General features: G+C 41.7%; 1 protein-coding gene across 4 annotated transcripts in view; it reads left to right on the forward strand.

The window, feature by feature from the left end:
• Cstf2 (cleavage stimulation factor subunit 2) overlaps positions 1 to 18,320 on the forward strand; it is a 34,688-nt gene extending 16,368 nt beyond the window's left edge. For 2 of the 4 annotated variants that reach the window (XM_005358676.3, XM_013350535.2), the window contains exons 9-15: positions 4,081 to 4,140; positions 4,782 to 4,923; positions 6,118 to 6,302; positions 6,517 to 6,794; positions 14,714 to 14,824; positions 15,553 to 15,678; positions 18,068 to 18,320. In XM_005358676.3, coding sequence (XP_005358733.1) covers positions 4,081 to 4,140; positions 4,782 to 4,923; positions 6,118 to 6,302; positions 6,517 to 6,794; positions 14,714 to 14,824; positions 15,553 to 15,675 — 899 coding nt within the window. In that variant the 3' untranslated portion in view covers positions 15,676 to 15,678; positions 18,068 to 18,320. Of the gene's footprint in view, positions 1 to 4,080; positions 4,141 to 4,337; positions 4,440 to 4,781; positions 4,924 to 6,117; positions 6,303 to 6,516; positions 6,795 to 14,713; positions 14,825 to 15,552; positions 15,679 to 18,067 lie in introns of all 4 variants that reach the window. The other 2 variants (XM_026784917.1, XM_005358677.2) reach the window with 2 other exon arrangements.

The following is an 18,320-nucleotide window of genomic DNA, read 5'->3' on the forward strand; positions in this document are numbered from 1 at the left end:
CCATATCTTGGAAGGTGAACATCCAAACTGGCTAGGCGCCCACAAAGCCAACACATTAAGTAGGATCAAAACCCCTTGCCATTGTCCTTGGCTTCTCATCAGCCCTCATTGTTTGCCGAGTCCATTTATATTAAGGGATATTAATTACCAGTGATTTCTATCTTCTGTTAATGTAGTTTTCATTGTTGATGATTTTAATTAATGCATTTTTCCCTTCTTTGGGATTTGCTGCTTTGAGACCATCAGTTGTCTGTGTTTTGCAGCCATCTTCCTTGGGTTGGAGTTTTCTTTCTAGTATTTTGTGTAGGGCTGGGTTTGTGGCTAGGTATTGGTGAAATCTAAATTTGTCATGGAATATCTTATTTTGACCTTCTATGGTGATTGACAGTTTTGCTGGGTATAGTAGTCTGGGCTGGCACCCATGGTCTCTTAACGTCTGCATAACCCTTGACCACGACTTTCTGGATTTCATTCTTTCCAATGAGAAGTCGGGTGTAATTCTGATAGGTTTACCTTTATATTTACTTGTCCTTTTTTCTTTGCAGCTTTTAATATTCTTTTTTTTTTACTCTGTATGTTTAGTGTTTTGATTATTATGTGGCAAGAGGACTTTTTATTTGGATCCAGTCTATTTGGTGTTCTGTAAGCTTCTTGTATTTTCATAGATATCTCTCCTTAGGTTGAAAAAGTTTTCTTCTAGGATTTTGTTGAATTTATTTCTGTGCCTTTGAGTTGAACTCTTCTATACCTATTAGATTTGGCCTTTTCATGGTGTCCCGTAGTTCCTGGATATTTTGGGTTAAGCTCTTGTTAGATTTAATGTTTTCTTTAACTGATGAGTCTATTTCCTCTATTGTATCTTCAGCGCTTGAAATTCTCTCTTCCATTTCTTGTATTCTGTTCATGCTTGCATTTGTGGTTCCTGATTGTTTTCTCATAATTTCTGTTTCTATAATTCCCTCGGTTTGTGTTTTCTTTACTGCCTCTATTTCGGTTTTCAAGTCCTGAATAGTTTCTTTCATATGTTTGATTTCTTTTTCTTGGTTTTCTTTAAGTGATTTGCTGACATCTTCCAATTTTTGTTTATCTTTTCCTCCATTTCTTTAAGGGAATTTCTCATTTCTTCTTTTAGAGATTCAAACATTCTCTTGAAGTTATTTTTTAGGTCATTTTCTTCTTCATCCATATTTGGTTGTTCAGGTATTGCTGTTGTAGGGTCTTTAGGTTTTACTGGTGTTGTGTTTCTTTTTGCTATGTCGCGTATGTTCTTACCTTTTCTACTCATCTTTTTGCTAATAGATGTGGTTGGGGCTGTCTGAGATTCTGTTGTATAATCTAGGTTCCAGTGAATCCAAAGCTCAGGTGGTTGTTCCTTGTGGTATAGTCAGTGTCACAGTTCTAGTTACCCTGCTAGTTACTCTATTCTTGGAGATAGCTCAGCGCTCCTGTGCTTTGTTCTGCTCCCTTAGAGTTTGCTGTCTCAGGCCTACTTTGACCTAGGTTGCTGGCTTTGCCCTGTTTTTGTAAATTCTGGTCTGGAACCCCTCCTGCAGAAGTTCCTGGGTTGCAGTTGGACCTGGAAAGGTTTCTGGCTCCAATCTACTGCCTTGGAGGTCCCAGACTTTGGTACATCTGGAATCACAGAGGACCTGCTTACTCCCTCAGAGGTCCCAGACTCACGCTAGGACCCACAGAAGTCCTGGCTCAGGCCTACTCCCTCTGAGTACCCAGACTCACGCCTGGCCCCGCCGAGATCTCTGGTTCCTGCATATTTCCTCAGAGGTCCCAGGTTCACTCACGCCCAGACTGGCAGAGGTCCTGGCTCAGGCCTAGTTCCTAGGAGGTCCTAGACTCACGCCCAGATCCACCAGGGTCCTGGTTTAGGTCTACTCCCTTGAAGGTTGCAGATTCACATCCGGACCCTACGTGGTCTCTGGCTCTGGCTCACTCACTCAGCTGTTACTCCCCTGTACCTGTTCTGGTGGAGATAGCTGATTCTGGATCTGGTTGCTGGCTCAGTCCTGATCTGCCAGTGTTCTGGGACTGGGTTGGCTCCCAGGACTGAATTTGCTCCTGGCTTCTGCTCCTGGTGAAGCTTGTTGCTCTCTGTCCTAGGTAGCTCATTCAGAGCCACTCCTGTGGAATTTGTTGCCCAAAGTGGAGTTCCTTGCCTCAGAGCAAATGTGGCCTAGGTTATCAGCTTTGACCTGTATCTGTAAGTGCTGGTCTGGATTCACTCCTGGATTCAGAAGTCCCTGGGTTGGAGCTGGTTGTGGAAAGGTTTCTGGCTCCTTTCTACTGCCTCGGATGTCCCAGGCTCGGATGCACCCGGACCCACAGAGGACCTGCTTACTCCTTCAGAGGTTCCAGACTCACGCTCAGACTCGCAGAGGTTCCAGGTTCCTGCCTATTCCCTTTGACGTCCCAGACCAATGCCAGGACCCACAGAGGTCTTGGCACAGGCCTACTCTCTCTGTGGGCCCAGACTCACACCTGGCCCAGCCAAGATCTCTGGTTCCTGCCTGTTCCCTTGGAGATCCCAGGTTCACTCACATCCAGACCCATCGGGGTCCTGGCTTAGGCCTACTCCCTTGAAGGTCCCAGATTCACTTCCAGACCCTCAGCAGTCTCTGGCTCTGGGTCACTTGCTCAGCGGTTATTCTCCTGTATCTGTTCTAGTGGAGATAGCTGACTCTGGATCTGGTTGCTGGCTCAGTCCTGATCCACCAGTGTCCCAGGACTGGATTTGCTCCTGGCTTCTGCTCCTGGTGGAGTTTGTTAGCTCTCTGTCCTAGGTAGCTGGTTCAATCCCACTCCAGTTCTGTTGGAGATCACTGACTCCAGGTCATTTCGCTGGCTCAATCCTGGTCTGCCAGTGTCCCAGGACTGCGTTGGCTTCCAGGACTGGATTTGCTCCTGGCTTCTGCTCCCAATGGAGCTTGTCTCCTCAGGTCCTCTCTGTCCTAGGTAGCTCATTCAGAGCCACTCCTGTAGAATTTGTTGCCCAAGGTGGAGTTCCTTGCCTCAGAGCAAAGATGGCCTAGGTTACCAGATTTGACCTGTATCTGTAAATCCTGGTTTGAATTTCCTGCTGCAGGAGTCCCTGCAGTTGGAGCTGGATGTGGAAAGGTTTCTGGCTCCTGTCTACTGCTTCAGGTGCACCTGGACCTGTAGAGGACCTGCTTACTCCTTCAGAGGTCCCAGACTCACACTAGGACCCAGGTTTCTATTCCCTTTGATGTCCACAGAAGTCCTGGCTCAGCCCTACTCTCTTTGAGTACCCAGACTCATGCCTGTCCCCGCCAAGATCTCTGGTTCCTGCCTGTTCCCTTGGAGGTCCCAGGTTCACTTACGCCCAGACTGGCAGAGGTCATGGCTCAGGCCTAGTTCCTGGGAGGTCCTAGACTCCTGCCCAGACCCACCGGGGTCCTGGCTTAGGCCTACTCCCTTGAAGGTCCCAGATTCACGTCCGGACCCTCAGCGGTCTCTGGCTCTAGCTCACTAGCTCAGCGCTTACTCCCCTGTACCTGTTCCAGTGGAGATTGCTGAGTTTGGGTCAGATTACAGGCTCAGTCCTGATCCGCCAGTGTCCCAGGACTGGATTTGCTCCTGGCTTCTGCTCCCGGTGGAGCTTCTAACTTTTAAATGAGACAAAATTAGTATTGCCATTAGTGTGGGTCCATTAATGGCCTATCTCTGATAAATCTCATGTCACATACCATTGGAATTTATTTCATGTTTTATTTCTGAAAATACATTTTTCTCTATTTCTTTTTTTAATGCACAAGAAGACATAAAGGAAAATTCTGTAGTAACAGGAGAGTCCAAAATTGCTGGTTATTCTTGCCCAAGTAAACCAGTACACACATTTCCCTTAAGAAAGATGCCTGTCAAAGTGGAACTGTTGGATAAGAGAAAGGCCTCCTGTATTTAGGAAGTTTTGTAGACCGGGGCAAACTAACGAACTCTCGGCTTTTACTGACATGTAAGTCTCCAGTCTCCATATGTGTATGTTCCTGTGTGTGTGCAAGCTATTTTAAGTGTCTGCTATTTCTCCTTTTGAACTTACTGCTCACCTAGGAACCCTACAGCACTCGCCCGTGGGACCCGCCGGGCCTGCATCAATTGAGCGAGTTCAAGGTATCCATTGTATCTGCGGGTTTCCTTTTGCTTGTGGTGTTCAGGGTGGGATGTTGAAAGGAAAGGAGCTGCTTGGCAGTTATCCTCACATTCATAACCCCAAAAGGGTAGTGTTTTGGGGTATTTTTTCTTTTTGTTAGTTTTGTGGCTTTTTTTTCTCTTGGGGCCACAAGCCTAAGATTGACCTTTTCACACAGGGCAGAGAACATGGATGATATGGGCATCTGTCCAAAGATCTACTCTCTCCCTACTGGTGTCAGGAGGCTTGGCTGGAATAGTAGTCTGTAAGGAGACAGCAGGTTCCTGCAGAGCCATGGCAGGGTTCCTATACCAAGAACCTACCTTTCTTTTGTGACTCTGGTTCTTAACCTAAGATTGATTAGAAGGAAAACCAAGATCATAAGTTTATTCAGGTTACAGTGCTAGTCCTTGGCAGGTGGCTCCCCAGTTTGTTCTTTATATAATTCCATCCATACCTCGAAAATGGCACTGCTTCTGTCCTTGAGCTGCAAGAGGATTCTGCTGTGGTGAGGTTTCACCCACTCTAAGGTGTCTGAATTACGTTGTCAGTGGTATAGAGTCATTTCTTGTTTCCTAATGTGTCTTTCACAGCAGTAACTCCCTGTTTGTTTCCCTGCCAGTGCCAATGCAAGACCCCAGAGCAGCTATGCAGCGGGGAGCCTTGCCTGCCAATGTCCCAACTCCTCGTGGTCTGTTAGGAGATGCCCCCAATGACCCACGGGGAGGCACTTTAATGTCTGTAACTGGAGAGGTAGAGCCTAGGTAAGTACTCATGTAGAAGGAAACACCTTGAGAAGTTGAAAAGTTTCCTTACATTGAAAGCAAATGGTCGGACCTGTTTGCCTACTTCAAAAGATAAATAAGATTTGTAACCACTGTCTAAAACTAAGCACTTTTCCGAAAACATAATTGTATAGCTAAGAAGGTAACTTTGAAGCTGGGTGATGGTAGTGCATGCCTTTAATTGCAGCACTTGGGAGGCAGAGACAGGCAGATCTCTGTGAGTTTGAGGACAGCTTGGTCTACAAGAACGAGTTTCAGGACAGGCTCCAAAGCTACAAAAAAACCCTCTTAAAAAAAGAAAAAGAAGATAACTTTGAGCCAACAATGACTGTTGTATTTTCAGAAATTGAAAATTATAGTAATATATACCTAAACAAGGAAAACGTGAGGTAATGGTACTATTAATGACAATAGTTGTTGATGTTGGTGGGGATCACACCTCTAGCTTTTCTCTAAGTACTTAAATCACCTCATTATATCTGCCTTAGGCCGGGGGTGTAACTCCCATGGTAAGAGCACTTGCCTAACATTTCCAATGCCCTAGGTTCAATCCTCAGCCCCACAAAGATAGAGAAACAAATAAATCCATATAACCTTAGAAATGACTATTCTTAGTCCTATTTTACAGGTGAAGAAACCAGGGCATATATGTGACCCAGATCACATAGCTAATAAATGGTAAGACCTAGATTTCAGCCATTTATTCTGAATCCAGAATCTGCATTGCTAAGCAGTCTACTGCATATTCATTGTACTTATAGTAAGTGTCTATTAATTCTTTACTAATTTTAAATGCCCTGATCAAATAAGGAATTCCAGAATGCATAGATTTACATTCTATAGATTTCTTTTATCTGTGTGATGTTACTTTTTTTGTTGTTTTGTTTTGTTTTGTTTTTTGAGACAGGGTTTCTCTGTAGCTTTGGTGCCTGTCCTGGAACTAGCTCTTGTAGACCAGGCTGGCCTCGAACTCCCAGAGATCCGCCTGCCTCTGCCTCCTGAGTGCTGGGATTAAAGGCGTGCACCACCACCGCCAGGCGTGATGTTACTTTGTTACCATTTATTTACTGATATTTGTATTAGTTTTCTGTTGAATGTTTGCATACTGATCGGATTGACATTTCAATGTTGGTACATTCTGCCTTAAAATATGTCACTTCTCTCCATCTCTAGAGCTTACTTGGGACCCCCACCACCACCTCATCAGGGCCCACCCATGCACCATGTTCCTGGCCATGAAGGCCGTGGACCACCCCCACATGACATGAGGGGAGGTCCATTAGCTGAGCCCAGACCTTTAATGGCAGAGCCAAGAGGACCCATGATAGATCAGAGGGGTCCACCCATGGATGCTAGAGGTAAGGGGAAACTGCATCACAACTCCAACTAATAGCCATGGTTGGTGAAGAATTTTACTCTCTTCAGCTCTAATATGGGACAAAAGTCTTGGGAAAGAGTTTTTACGATTTACCTACAAATCTGATAAACTAGAAAGAAGACAGTGTCACAGACAAGGAGAGATGTGACTAGAAGTTAGTAGCTATACTAACTGATTTTCTTACAACTTTCTAGGTGGACGAGATCCCCGAGGATTAGATGCACGAGGGTTGGAGGCCAGAGGACTGGATGCCAGAGGACTGGAGGCCCGTGCCATGGAGGCCCGTGCCATGGAAGCCCGTGCCATGGAGGCCCGTGCCATGGAGGCCCGTGCCATGGAAGCCCGTGCCATGGAGGCCAGAGGCATGGATACCAGAGGCCCGGTACCTGGACCTAGAGGACCTATACCTAGTGGAATCCAAGGTCCCAATCCAATGAACATGGGGGCTGTCGTTCCCCAGGGATCAAGACAGGTAATACTTGTAGCATCTACATAAAATCTTAATGTATTTGGGGATTTATTACTGAGCCTGATTTTTGTTGTCTTCTGACTTGAATGAATTTGCTTGTTAGAAAGGAGAGAATAGGCTCTCCTTTTACTTTCTCATATCCCTTAGGAGAAGGGTGACTAGCCTCTAATACTTAACCCAAAAGAACAACCTTGTTTCACTACTTTAGTGGCTATTTCATTCAGAAAAACCTCTGAAAATGAAAATTACAGGGCAGGGAGTACTTTGCAATAAGTATATAAACCATCAATATGTACAAAGTCCTCCCATCAAATACTTGTGCAGATCTTAGGCCATTTGAAAAACCTCCCCCAAATGATTACCATGTACAACCTGAACTAGAGCATTTGAGGAGTTGCATTCATTTAGATTATCTCAGGGTGGCAGAGACCTGTGTGGATCTATTGTCATGAAAGCATCTAAATAAACAGTGGTATAGGAAAGGCCATCTGCATATAATTCTGGAAATGCAGTCTGTCGCTTTTCTGTCTCCTTCACTTGGCTCACTTCAGCTGTATGTATGGGATGCTTTATAAGTCATCTCATTTTTATCTCCAGTTGGTTGTGGGCAGATGGAATGTGTGTATCTTCTCAAGTTTCTATATGTTGGTGCCTTCGTTTTTCATTTCTTTCTTCCCATTTTCATGTGCTTCTGTGTCTTCCAGTGTATTTGGGGATTGGGAGAGAAAGAAGAGAGGAAAATATCAAAACTAGAATGCAACATGTCTGGCGTCTAGTTCTCTGATTTTATAGGTTTGGAAGGTAAAGGCCAGAAGTTGCAGAATGAGCAGGCTGCTTGTTCATCCTGACCACCCACCTAGCTTAGTCCCAAAATAACGACACAGAAATTGTATTAATTAAATCACTGCTTGGTTCATTAGTTCTAGCCTCTTATTGGCTAACTCTCACATCTTGATTTAACCCATTTCTATTCATCTGTATATCGCCACGTGTCAGAAGCTTACCGGCAAGATTCTAACCTGTGTCCATCTCAGGCAGAGGATCCTTGGCATCTCACTGACTCTGCTTTCTTCCTCACAGCATTCCGTTTAATTTTCCCCGCCTACCTAAGTCTGGTGACTTGGCCAAATTCACCTAACTAAAAAAATAACGGAGCAAGAAATACAGCTTGCTCATCTATTCTGCTTCTCTGTCTTATTTGCATCTATATATTGTCTCTGTGTGGGGGTGTTTGCCTGATCCTCCCTAATTTGAGATAAAAATGTGGCTTTTTTTGGTATATATAGAATAAAAATTTATTTTCTTTTGTATTTCAGGTTTTGCTTTTAAAAATGTGTTTGTGGGCTTTGATTTTTGTTGCATGCTCTATGGTCAATAGCCTCATAGCACATTTTTATACATCTTTTCAATCCTTATTGAGCATCTACTGAATACAATCATAGTACTAGGGATATAGTAGTATGAACATCAAAGTCTTGACATACTAGCTGAGGAAAGAGGTACCAAGTTACTATACACTGTGCTTATGTAATTCTACTGACCATTCTGTGGAGAAAGACATTGAAAATGATGGCTGATGTCTTGCTCCTTCTTCTGTTAGTGTTTGAATTCATTACTTTCTAATACTAGCGTTTTTTATTTGATTTTGTGATGCTAAGACTCAACCTAGAACCTCACAAATGCTAAATAAATAATCTACCCCTGAGCTATACCCCCAGCCCAATATAGTTTTTATTAAAAGTCTGTAAAGTCAGTTAAATCCAAGGTAGAGAAAATAAGAACTTAAAATTGATACTTTTTTACATTTTTAGCAATATAGTCAATAATTATATAAATAATACATCCCAGCCATCTATAAAAGTGTTATGTTAGGAACCTCAACTTCCTCTTCTGTATCTTTCACTTGTGATAGACAATTGCCTTTATTAGATTGTTTTTTTTTTTTGAGACAAAGTCTTTTCATGTAGCCCTGGCTGACCTGAAACTCACTATATATACTGGGCTGGCCTTGAACTCACTGAGATTTGCCTGCCCCTGTCTCAGGAGTGCTGGAGTTGAAAGCATGCACCACCATATTTTGCTTATCTGATATTTTTAGTGTAGCTTTCTACTGTTATCCTTTTTATGATCTTTGTTTTTTTAACTTAATATGGCCTTCATATCCCTTTAAATTAGATTTTAAATTTAACTCCAGTCCACACAGTTAGAAGCGTGTAGCTAAAAGGCTTGTTGTTATAGGGTGGTTATATAATTTGCCATACAAAGAAGAAAACATTCAAGAATGAAAGTGTTAATAATTTACCCTGAGGGGGAAAAACATAAACTGGGATTGTCTTAGGCCAACCAAGGTATTTGACCAGTCTTAATAGTATTTATCTGCCTAGTACAGATATTCCTAGAAACTTCAACTGGCCATTTGGGGTAGTTATTTCGTACTACAGTGTCTCAGATTGGTATAAATCAGTATTAGTAAATTCCTAAGTGACTGTACCCAGAGGTTGTTCATATCCATAATTATTAAGGTTTATGCAAGTCCCTGAACTAAGTATTAATATAGATTGCATCCTTTATGTGCCATTGCTTCATGTCCCCAGTGTCTGAGAAAAGAGCTGATGCATGAGAGTAAGTATTTCAGGTGTCTTAGTTACTGTTGCTGTGAAGAAACACAATGAAAATGGCAACTCTTTTTTATTTAAATAACATTTTTTTCATTTATTTTACATCCCAACCAGTTTCCCCCTCCTCCTTTTGTCCTGTCCCCCTTTCCCATCTACCCTCCCTATGCAGTCCTCCATCTCTAGAAAGGGACAGGGGACAATGGCAACTCTTACAAGAGATAGCATTTAATTGAGGGCTTGCTTACAGTTTCAGAGTTTTAGTTCCATTATCATGGTGAGAAGCATGACAGCATGTAGAAAGAGCTGTGGACAGACCTGCTTTTCGTCCCACCCAGCTCCCACATGGCTAGCTTTACACCCAAAATAACAACACACAAACTGTAGTCATTTAAACACTGCCTGGCCCATAATATCTAGCCTCTTACTGGCTAACTCTCATATCTTGATCAACCCATTTCTATTGTGTGTAGCACCACAAGGTGGTGTCTTACCAGGAAGAGTCTAACCTATGTTCATCTTGGGCTGGAGCTTCATCACATCTGCCTCACTGCCTTCTTCCTCCCAGCATTCTGTTCTGTCTTCCCCGCCTACCTATGTTCTGACCTATCAGGCCAAGCAGTTTTCTTTATTAATTAACCAATGAAAGCAACAGATAGATAGAAGGCCCACCTACATCAACAGCAGGCATGGCATGCATAGTGCTGGAGAAGTAGATGAGAGCTACATCCTGATCTATAAGCAGAAAGGGAGATACTAGGCTTGGCATGGGTGTTTGAAACCCCAAAGCCTATCTCCCAGTGACCTGCTTCCTAAACCTTTGAAATAGTGCAACTCCCTGGTAAATAAGCATTCAACCATTTTAGTGTGTGGGGGCCATTTTTACTCATACCACCACATTTGACTCCCTGGCTCTGATTGACTTATAGCTATATCATAACACAAAAATGCATTCTACCACCACCTGGCTCCAACTTCAAAAGTCACCATATTCCATCACAGTCTCAATACTGTCCAAAAGTTCAAAGTCTCATCTGAGACTCATGACAATCTCTTAACTATAAACCCATAAAATAAAAAGGTCAATCACACAGTTCCAACATACACTGACACATTACCATTTCAAAAGGGAGGAAAAGAAGCATAGTAAGAAAATACTGGACCAAAGCAAGACTGAAAATCAGCTGGGCAAACTCCAAACTCTGGATCTTCATCTCTGATGTCAAAATGCTCTTCAGATCTCCAACTCCTTTCCACTTTGTTGACTGCAGCACATTTCTCTCTTGGGCTGGATCCACACCCAATCTGCAACTTTTCTTGGCAGATATCCCATGACTCTGGCATCTCTAACATCTTAGGAGTCTCCAGTGAAATCCAGGCTTTACTTTCACAGTTTCACACAATGGCCTCTCTATGTCACCATACAAGGACACCTTAACACATGCCTGGCCTCAGCAGCTTTACTTAGCCTCAGAGGGAGATTCCACAACCCCATTTTTGTATCATTGACTCTAAAGCCAGAACTCCTTTTGGGCTAGGTGCCAAGTTGTACTGCTTGATGGGGTGGCTTGAATTAGGCCTCCTTGTTCATAATAGACATTTGCATCAGCCTTTGATGTTGATGGCTTCCTTTACTGCTTAAGATTTTCTTCTTTTTCACTAATTGAAGTTTAGATGGGTAGGGTCTTGCTCTGAGGTCACCACTCCTTTTATTCCATTTAGCATCAGGCTTTTCTTAAACTTTTTATCTCCTTGAGCACTGAACTTTTGTTCTGTTGTACTTCCTGGTCCTTATTTTCTCCTCAAACTGTACATTTTATATTTTTCCTTGCTCAGCTTGTTCCTTTTCTTTATATATCTGAATAAGAGGGGCCACAAGACATAGTCAATATTTGGCAGTCTTGAAATCTCTGCTAGTGCCATTAATCTAAAACTGTTCAATTTAGCCTCAGGCATATTTTTAACACTCAGGCAAAAACAGCTACATTCTTTGCCAAAATGTCGCAATGGTCCCTAGGCCACTTACTAATATCATTCCCATCTGAAACTTCTTGAGCTGGGTTCAAATCACCCTTAGCATTATTGTCACTGTTCTGCTAAGATAGCCCATTGAGCCCTACTTAAAGCATTCAACCTCTTTTCTTCCCTCCTTCCCTTCCTCCCTCCCTCCCTTTCTTTCTTTTCTTTTTCCTTCTTTTTTTGGGGGGAGGGGGGGGGTTTCAAGACAGGGTTTCTCTGTAGCTTTGGAACCTGTCCTGGAACTAGCTCTTGTTGACCAGCCTGGCCTCAAACTCAGAGATCTGCCTGCCTCTGCCTCTCAAGTGCTGGAATTAAAGGTGTATGCCACCACCGCCTGCCCCCTCTTTTCCTTTTTTTAAAGATTTATTTATTTTTATTACGAATGCAGTGTTCATAATAAAAATAAATAGATGAATATTTTTATTATGTTTATTTTTATTATGAATAGTGTTCTGTCTGCATGTATGCCTGCAAGCCAGAGGAAGTTGCCAGATCTCATTATAGATGGTTGCTGGGACTTGAACTCAAGACCTCTGGAAGGACAGCCAGTGCTCTTAACCACTAAGCCATCTCTCCAGCCCCCAACCCCTTTTCTAGTTCAGAGGCTTCCATATTCCACCAACAAACAGCCTGCTACATCTATACACCAGTCCCTGGTACCAAGTTATGTCATAGTCTCTTTTATATTACTATGAAGAGACACAATGACCACAACAACCTCCCCTTATTTTTTCTTTTGAGCCTGCCCTGGAACTTGCTCTGTAGACCAGGCTGACCTCGAACTCACAGAGATTTGCCTGCCTCTGCCTCCAGAGTGCTGGAATTAAAGGAGTGAGCTATCACCACCCAACATGACCACAACAGGTCTTAGCTGGCTTACAGTTTGGGAAGTTTAGCCCCATTATTTTCATGGTGGGAAGCATGGCAGTAGACATGCAATGCATAGTGCTGGAGAAGTAGATGAGAGCTACATCCTGATCCAAAGGCAGAGGGAGATACTGAGTTTAACATGAACTTTTGAAACCTCAAAGCTCCCTACCTGCAGTGATACACTTCCTCCAACAATACCACACATCTTAATCCTTTCAAATAGTGCCACTCTATGGTGAGTAAGCATTCAAATATATGAGCCCGTGAGGGCCATTCTTATTCAAACCACCACACCAGATGAAAGAACTATTCTAAAAATTGTTTGAGCTGTTTTAGTGAAAAAGGATCGACTGAATGTATTTTTTTCCTCTTTTTTAATTTATTTTTTAATGTATGTTATTGTGTTGTCCTTGATGTTTTTATTATTATTATTAAAAATTTCCACCTCCTCCCTACCTCCCTTTTCCCTCCCCACCTCCCTTTTCCCTCCCCCTCCCCCTACTCCCCACCCCCCACTCCTCTCTCCCTCCCTCTCCAGTCCAAAGAGCAGTCAGGGTTCCCTGCCCTGTGGGCAGTCCAAGGTCCTCCCCCCTCCATCCAGGTCTAGTAAGGTGAGCATCCAAACTGCCTAGGCTCCCACAAAGCCAGTACGTGCAGTAGGATCAAAACCCAGTGCCATTGTTCTTGAGTTCTCAGCAGCCCTCATTGTCCGCCATAGCGACCCTTCACCAGCACAAATCTCTGAATGTATTTTATGTTTCCTATTTTCTTAAGTAAATTGCAAAAATACTTAAATCATTTTTGATTATTCAAAATCGACATGGAAATAGATCTGTTATTATTTATGTTATAACATAGTTTTATCCTGTAGTGTATCTTCCCCTTTTACTGATGGACTATCACCTGGTTCTTCACATTGTTACATCTATTCACATATCATCTATTCCTGACACATGTTTCTGTATATTTCTTCTATACTTCCCTGGTTATAATCTGAGAAAGCAGGTAACAAATTTGTTAAAAATTTATATGCAATAAAAATATCTAATAGTCGAGCAGTGGTCACACATGCCTTTAGTCCCAGCACTCAGGGAGGCAGAGGCAGGCGGATCTCTGAGTTTGAGGCCAGCCTGGTCTATAAAAGCTAGTTCCAGGACAACCAGAGATATGTGGAGAAACCTTGTCATGAAAATAACCAGAAAAAAGAACCTAAACTCTGCTTAAGAGCCTGAGTGTGAGCATCATACACATGTAAAGCACATCTAATTAGTTACAGTAGGTGCATAGAGGTATTTTCCTTGGGTTTTGGTTGTCTTCCAAAGGATTGGGCTCACTAACCATTCCAAATGCCAATAAGTATGCTATTAACTGTGTTTTGTTCTAACTTGAGTAATAATTTTTTGGTTTGTATTAAGCAGGACACAATTGCAAAATACTTTCTATAGAAAGCTCTAAGAAAAACAAGGGCTGGAGAGATAGTTCAGTGGTTAAAAGCACTTGGTATTTGTATGGGACCTGGTTTGGTTCTTAGCACCCATACAGATGGATCATAACCTTCTGCGATTCCAGTTCCAGAGGATCCAGCACCCTCTTCTGGCCTCCATGGGGACTAGACATACATGTGGTACACAGAAATACATGCAGGCAAAAAACTCATACACATAAAATAAAAACAAGTGAGCCAGGAAATGTAGGCACACGCCTTTAATCCCAGCACTCAGGAGGCAGAAACAGGTGGATCTCTGTGAGTTTGAGGCCAGTCTGGTCTCCAGAGGGAGTTCCAGGACAGGCTCCAAAGCTACAGAAAAACACTGCTTGAAAAAAAACAAAGGAAGAAGAGGCTTAAAAAAAATTCACACTACCATTAGTTATCTGAGCATTAAAAGGGATATTCATAGTTTTTGCTTTTAAGAAATCTCTAAAAGGCAAATATTGGGCTAATATTCTCTTTTCCCCAGAGACCTTCCTATCTCCTTTCTGTCTCCATCTGTTTTATTGAATAGAGCCCTTTGAAAATAACTACTAGTGTTTACTTGAAATAGAGGTAGGCAGTAGTCTTGTGAACATCACTTCCCAGAATACAGTTATGTAAAGTCTGCTGACTTCACTTGTGTTTACTCTGAGCATTAATTTCTCAAGTGCTCATAGTTTTCCCTATGCTTATTTGGCTAAATTTTGCTAATTTAATGTCCCCTTCCTGCAATGTGTATTATTTGTTATGATGATGGACCTGTAATATGCAAGAATGTGTATGCTAGTAGGTCTTTGATTAAACACTACTGATTTTGCTAACAGTATAAGCTGATCTTTAGATCATTAATTCTCTTTACACTCTTACCTGTGTCAAGATTGGTACTGTATTGAGATTCCATGGACATCAGGAATTCTGTATGCTGTCTTCTTTCTTTCTACCTATAGGTCCCAGTCATGCAGGGAGCAGGCATTCAAGCAGCAAGCATGCAAGGTGGAAACCAACCTGGTGGCTTTAGTCCTGGACAGAGCCAAGTCACACCCCAGGATCATGAGAAGGTAAGCAACACTGTCTCACTGCCTCCCGGTGCACAAACCTAGTATTTTGATCTTTTCACAGTTACCATGAAGATCCTGGGTCTTCAAAGTCCCTTTGGAAGTGATATTTACTCTAACTTAGGACTCTAATGATCTTGACTGAGCATTTTGGGGACCTGAACCTTAAGTTTTTAAGTGAATATAATTGACAACTTATTTTACATTTCAGACTAATTTTATAAATGTCAATTGTTTTTATGTGCAAGCCAAACTGACCTAAAAGTCCACGCTCCTTTCTGCCTCCCCTTTCTACCGATACATAAACAAAATAGCAGATTCACCACAAGTATATTTTTCTGTTGTTATACTTGGTTATTGTTGGGAGCTTGTGTCTGATAGGAAGGATTAAACTTGTGAAAAGGGAAACTCAAAACAGTGCTCACAGATACCATCTTAGTATGCAGGAACTTTGAGTTCCTGGAGCATCTCTTCACACCATCTAATCTTAGGTATTTTTATTTAATCTTGTGCTTCACTGTGTCTTTTCTCACCATTTTCTTTATTTTGGCTTGCAGTGTGTGTGTGTGGGGGGGATATCCTCCCTTTTTCCATTTTGCTTCATAGTCTATGGCAGTTTTTTTAGACAGAAGCTGGTGGTGTATTTTGGATTTTGTTTTTGTTTTTTGTTTCTGTTTTTTTGGTTTTCTGACACATCATTGAAACTCACAACCTTGCTCTCCTCTGCACAGGCTGCTTTAATTATGCAGGTCCTTCAACTCACTGCAGACCAGATTGCCATGCTGCCTCCTGAGCAGAGGCAGAGTATCCTAATCTTAAAGGAACAGATACAGAAATCCACTGGGGCACCTTAAAAGGTGAGCTGACTGAATGGTACCTGGGCGGAACTAGGTCCTTCTGTATTTGAAGTGTGTAACTTTAACCTTTAACAATGTAATGTTCTCTGAGGCCCTGATCTTCACTAGGCCGTCTTGACCCTTCAGTAGTCAGCACCTTTGGGTATAGGGTAAGGCTGTAGAACATTTGTTTAGTTGTTGAATTATTTTCAGCCTTTGCTGATGATGAAATTAATATAGGGTTTTATTCCAAACCATTCCTTCAAAATGGAGGAAATACAAAATATTTCAATAAAATGTTACTCTAATGTTTGTTTTGGAATGTGTGTCTCTGTGTCCATTTGTGTCCAGGTCTCATATAGCTTAGTCTAGCCTTGAACTCCTTATGTAGCTGATAATGACTTTGAACTTCCGGTCTTCCTGCTACCACTTTCCATTGTGCTAAGATGACAGGCATGCAGTACGGCACTCTGCTTTTGAGATACTGGAGATCAAACTTGGGATTCATGTATTCAAGGCATGCACTATGCCAGCCGAGCTATGTCCCAGCCCTTGTAATGAATATTTTGATGGTTGACTATTACAAACCATCTAAAGTAGTAGATGTCCCTGTCAGTACTAGTTTCTTTACATTTTAAAGAAGAGTGTATAGTACCATTATCTTTCTTGTTCATCCATCATGTAAGAAGAATCTTAAGTGCACTTTCCTCATAAATAACCATATGACCAAACTTGCTATATAAATATTGTTTTGTTTTCAAAACTCCCATCTTTGTATTTCATAAACAATTCCGTTCTCTGAAAGCAGTTTTACTTTCATATTGTCCTAATACCTGTTGGAATGTCTTTGGAATTTTTACATTTTAACCTCATATGTCTTATAATTCTCATGCACAGGCTTACATATAACAGTGAACTCATTTATGATAATTAGCAGTCTTACTATACTGTAGTCTGTATTTGTAGTGCTTTCAAAACTTCCAAAATGCGAATATGCATCGTATCTACTGAGACTTTAAATGACTGTACCAAAACTGGGAGTGATTGTAGATGGTTGGAAACTAGATTTTTAATATATTGTACTTTACCTTTGTTTCCATATATCCCAAACATCCTATTTTCTTCATTAAAAATATGGACTATAATCATAGTAATTTACTATTACAAATTATGTCAGAAAAGGCATTCTCTGTGGTTTGAGAAAATTACTGGTTTTAGAGTGTGGGAGATAGCAGTTTTCCTGAAAGTTCTTTCATTGTGTACTCTTAATTTTATCTCATTTGCCTTGAATACTGACCTCAGAGCAAGAATTTACAGGGTTTTTATTTTAACCTTTGAAGCAATCATAGTTTGATAAGAAGTTGGGAAACTAATACAAAGGACCTTGTAGCCTTCACACAGTTTCCCTCAGTGATTGCATCTTACATTTTTACTTTGTAGTACAAAGCCAGGCAGTTGTTCTTAGTATGTTACTGTGAACTAGACTACAAACTGTATTCAGTTTATACAACTGAGTAATTTATACCAGTGGATGTGAAGCCACAACTGTAATTTTATGTGAGCAAACTCTATTTATGTATGTTGTGGCTGAAACATTGGCTTTTTGTCCTAAACTTAAGAGTTTTGGTTCCTTTCTCCCATCACAATGTTATTTCTCACTATTAGAGATAAGTAGTTCTTGGAGTGGAGAGGTAGCTCAGTTTGTAAAGTGCTTGCTACCCAAACACAAGCATGAGCAGCCAAGTTCAAACCCCAGAACCCACCTGAAAAGTTGGGTGCGGTGGCACACTCTAGTAATCTTATTGGGGAAAGTGGAGACAGGATGATCCTTGGAGCCTGCTGACTAGCCAGCCTAACCTAATCAGTGAGCCCCAGGTCCCAGTGAGACACCCAGTCTCAAATCCTAGTTAGATGGCTATCCTAAGGATTTACACTTGAGGTTGGTTTGAACTTCATGCTCATGACGGCACTCATGTGCACACATATGCATATGAGAAAGAGAAAGTAAGGTAGTTGTGAAATAGGGGAGTCTTGCCTGCCTCTACTATATTTGTCAGTTTCTGTAGGCATTTTATGTTGACAAAACATTTGAAAGTAGTATGCCACTGTCATTTAGTGCTTAGAGATCAGAGATGCTCCTGAACATCCCATAATGATGCACAGGGCATCTTTCTCTTTTTGAGAGAACACTTTGGCTGAAAAATTCCATGTAATGCTAAGGCTGAGAAACCCTGCTACAAAGGACAATGAGGAGACTGACACAGGTAAACAATGGTGTTTGATCTTCAGCACCTCCTCCCTTCCCTCAGTCCAGTTTTGTTGTTCTTTTTTTATGAGGTAGCTGTTTTTTTCTTGGTTTTGGAAAAAAGAAGTTCACTTACAATGACTTTCTCCAAATTTTTTCTTACAGGTTCTGAAAAATACCTGGCAACAAATCTGGAAATAGTAATTCCTTAACATTGCTGAAATGTTGAAAACATGGTGACTTCTGCATCCTAACCCCTGATGATTCAAATTGGTGCCAGGTGGAGGACTCGCATGACCATTTCTCCAAACGAAAGCAGTTCATTTTGTTGTCTTAGTTTGTATATTTTCTGTGATGTCAAATAAACTCTGAACACAATCTTAGCATACCGAAAATTGATATATATATATATATATAT

This window comes from Microtus ochrogaster, chromosome X, assembly GCF_000317375.1.
Source record: "Microtus ochrogaster isolate Prairie Vole_2 chromosome X, MicOch1.0, whole genome shotgun sequence".
NCBI lineage: Eukaryota > Metazoa > Chordata > Mammalia > Rodentia > Cricetidae > Microtus > Microtus ochrogaster.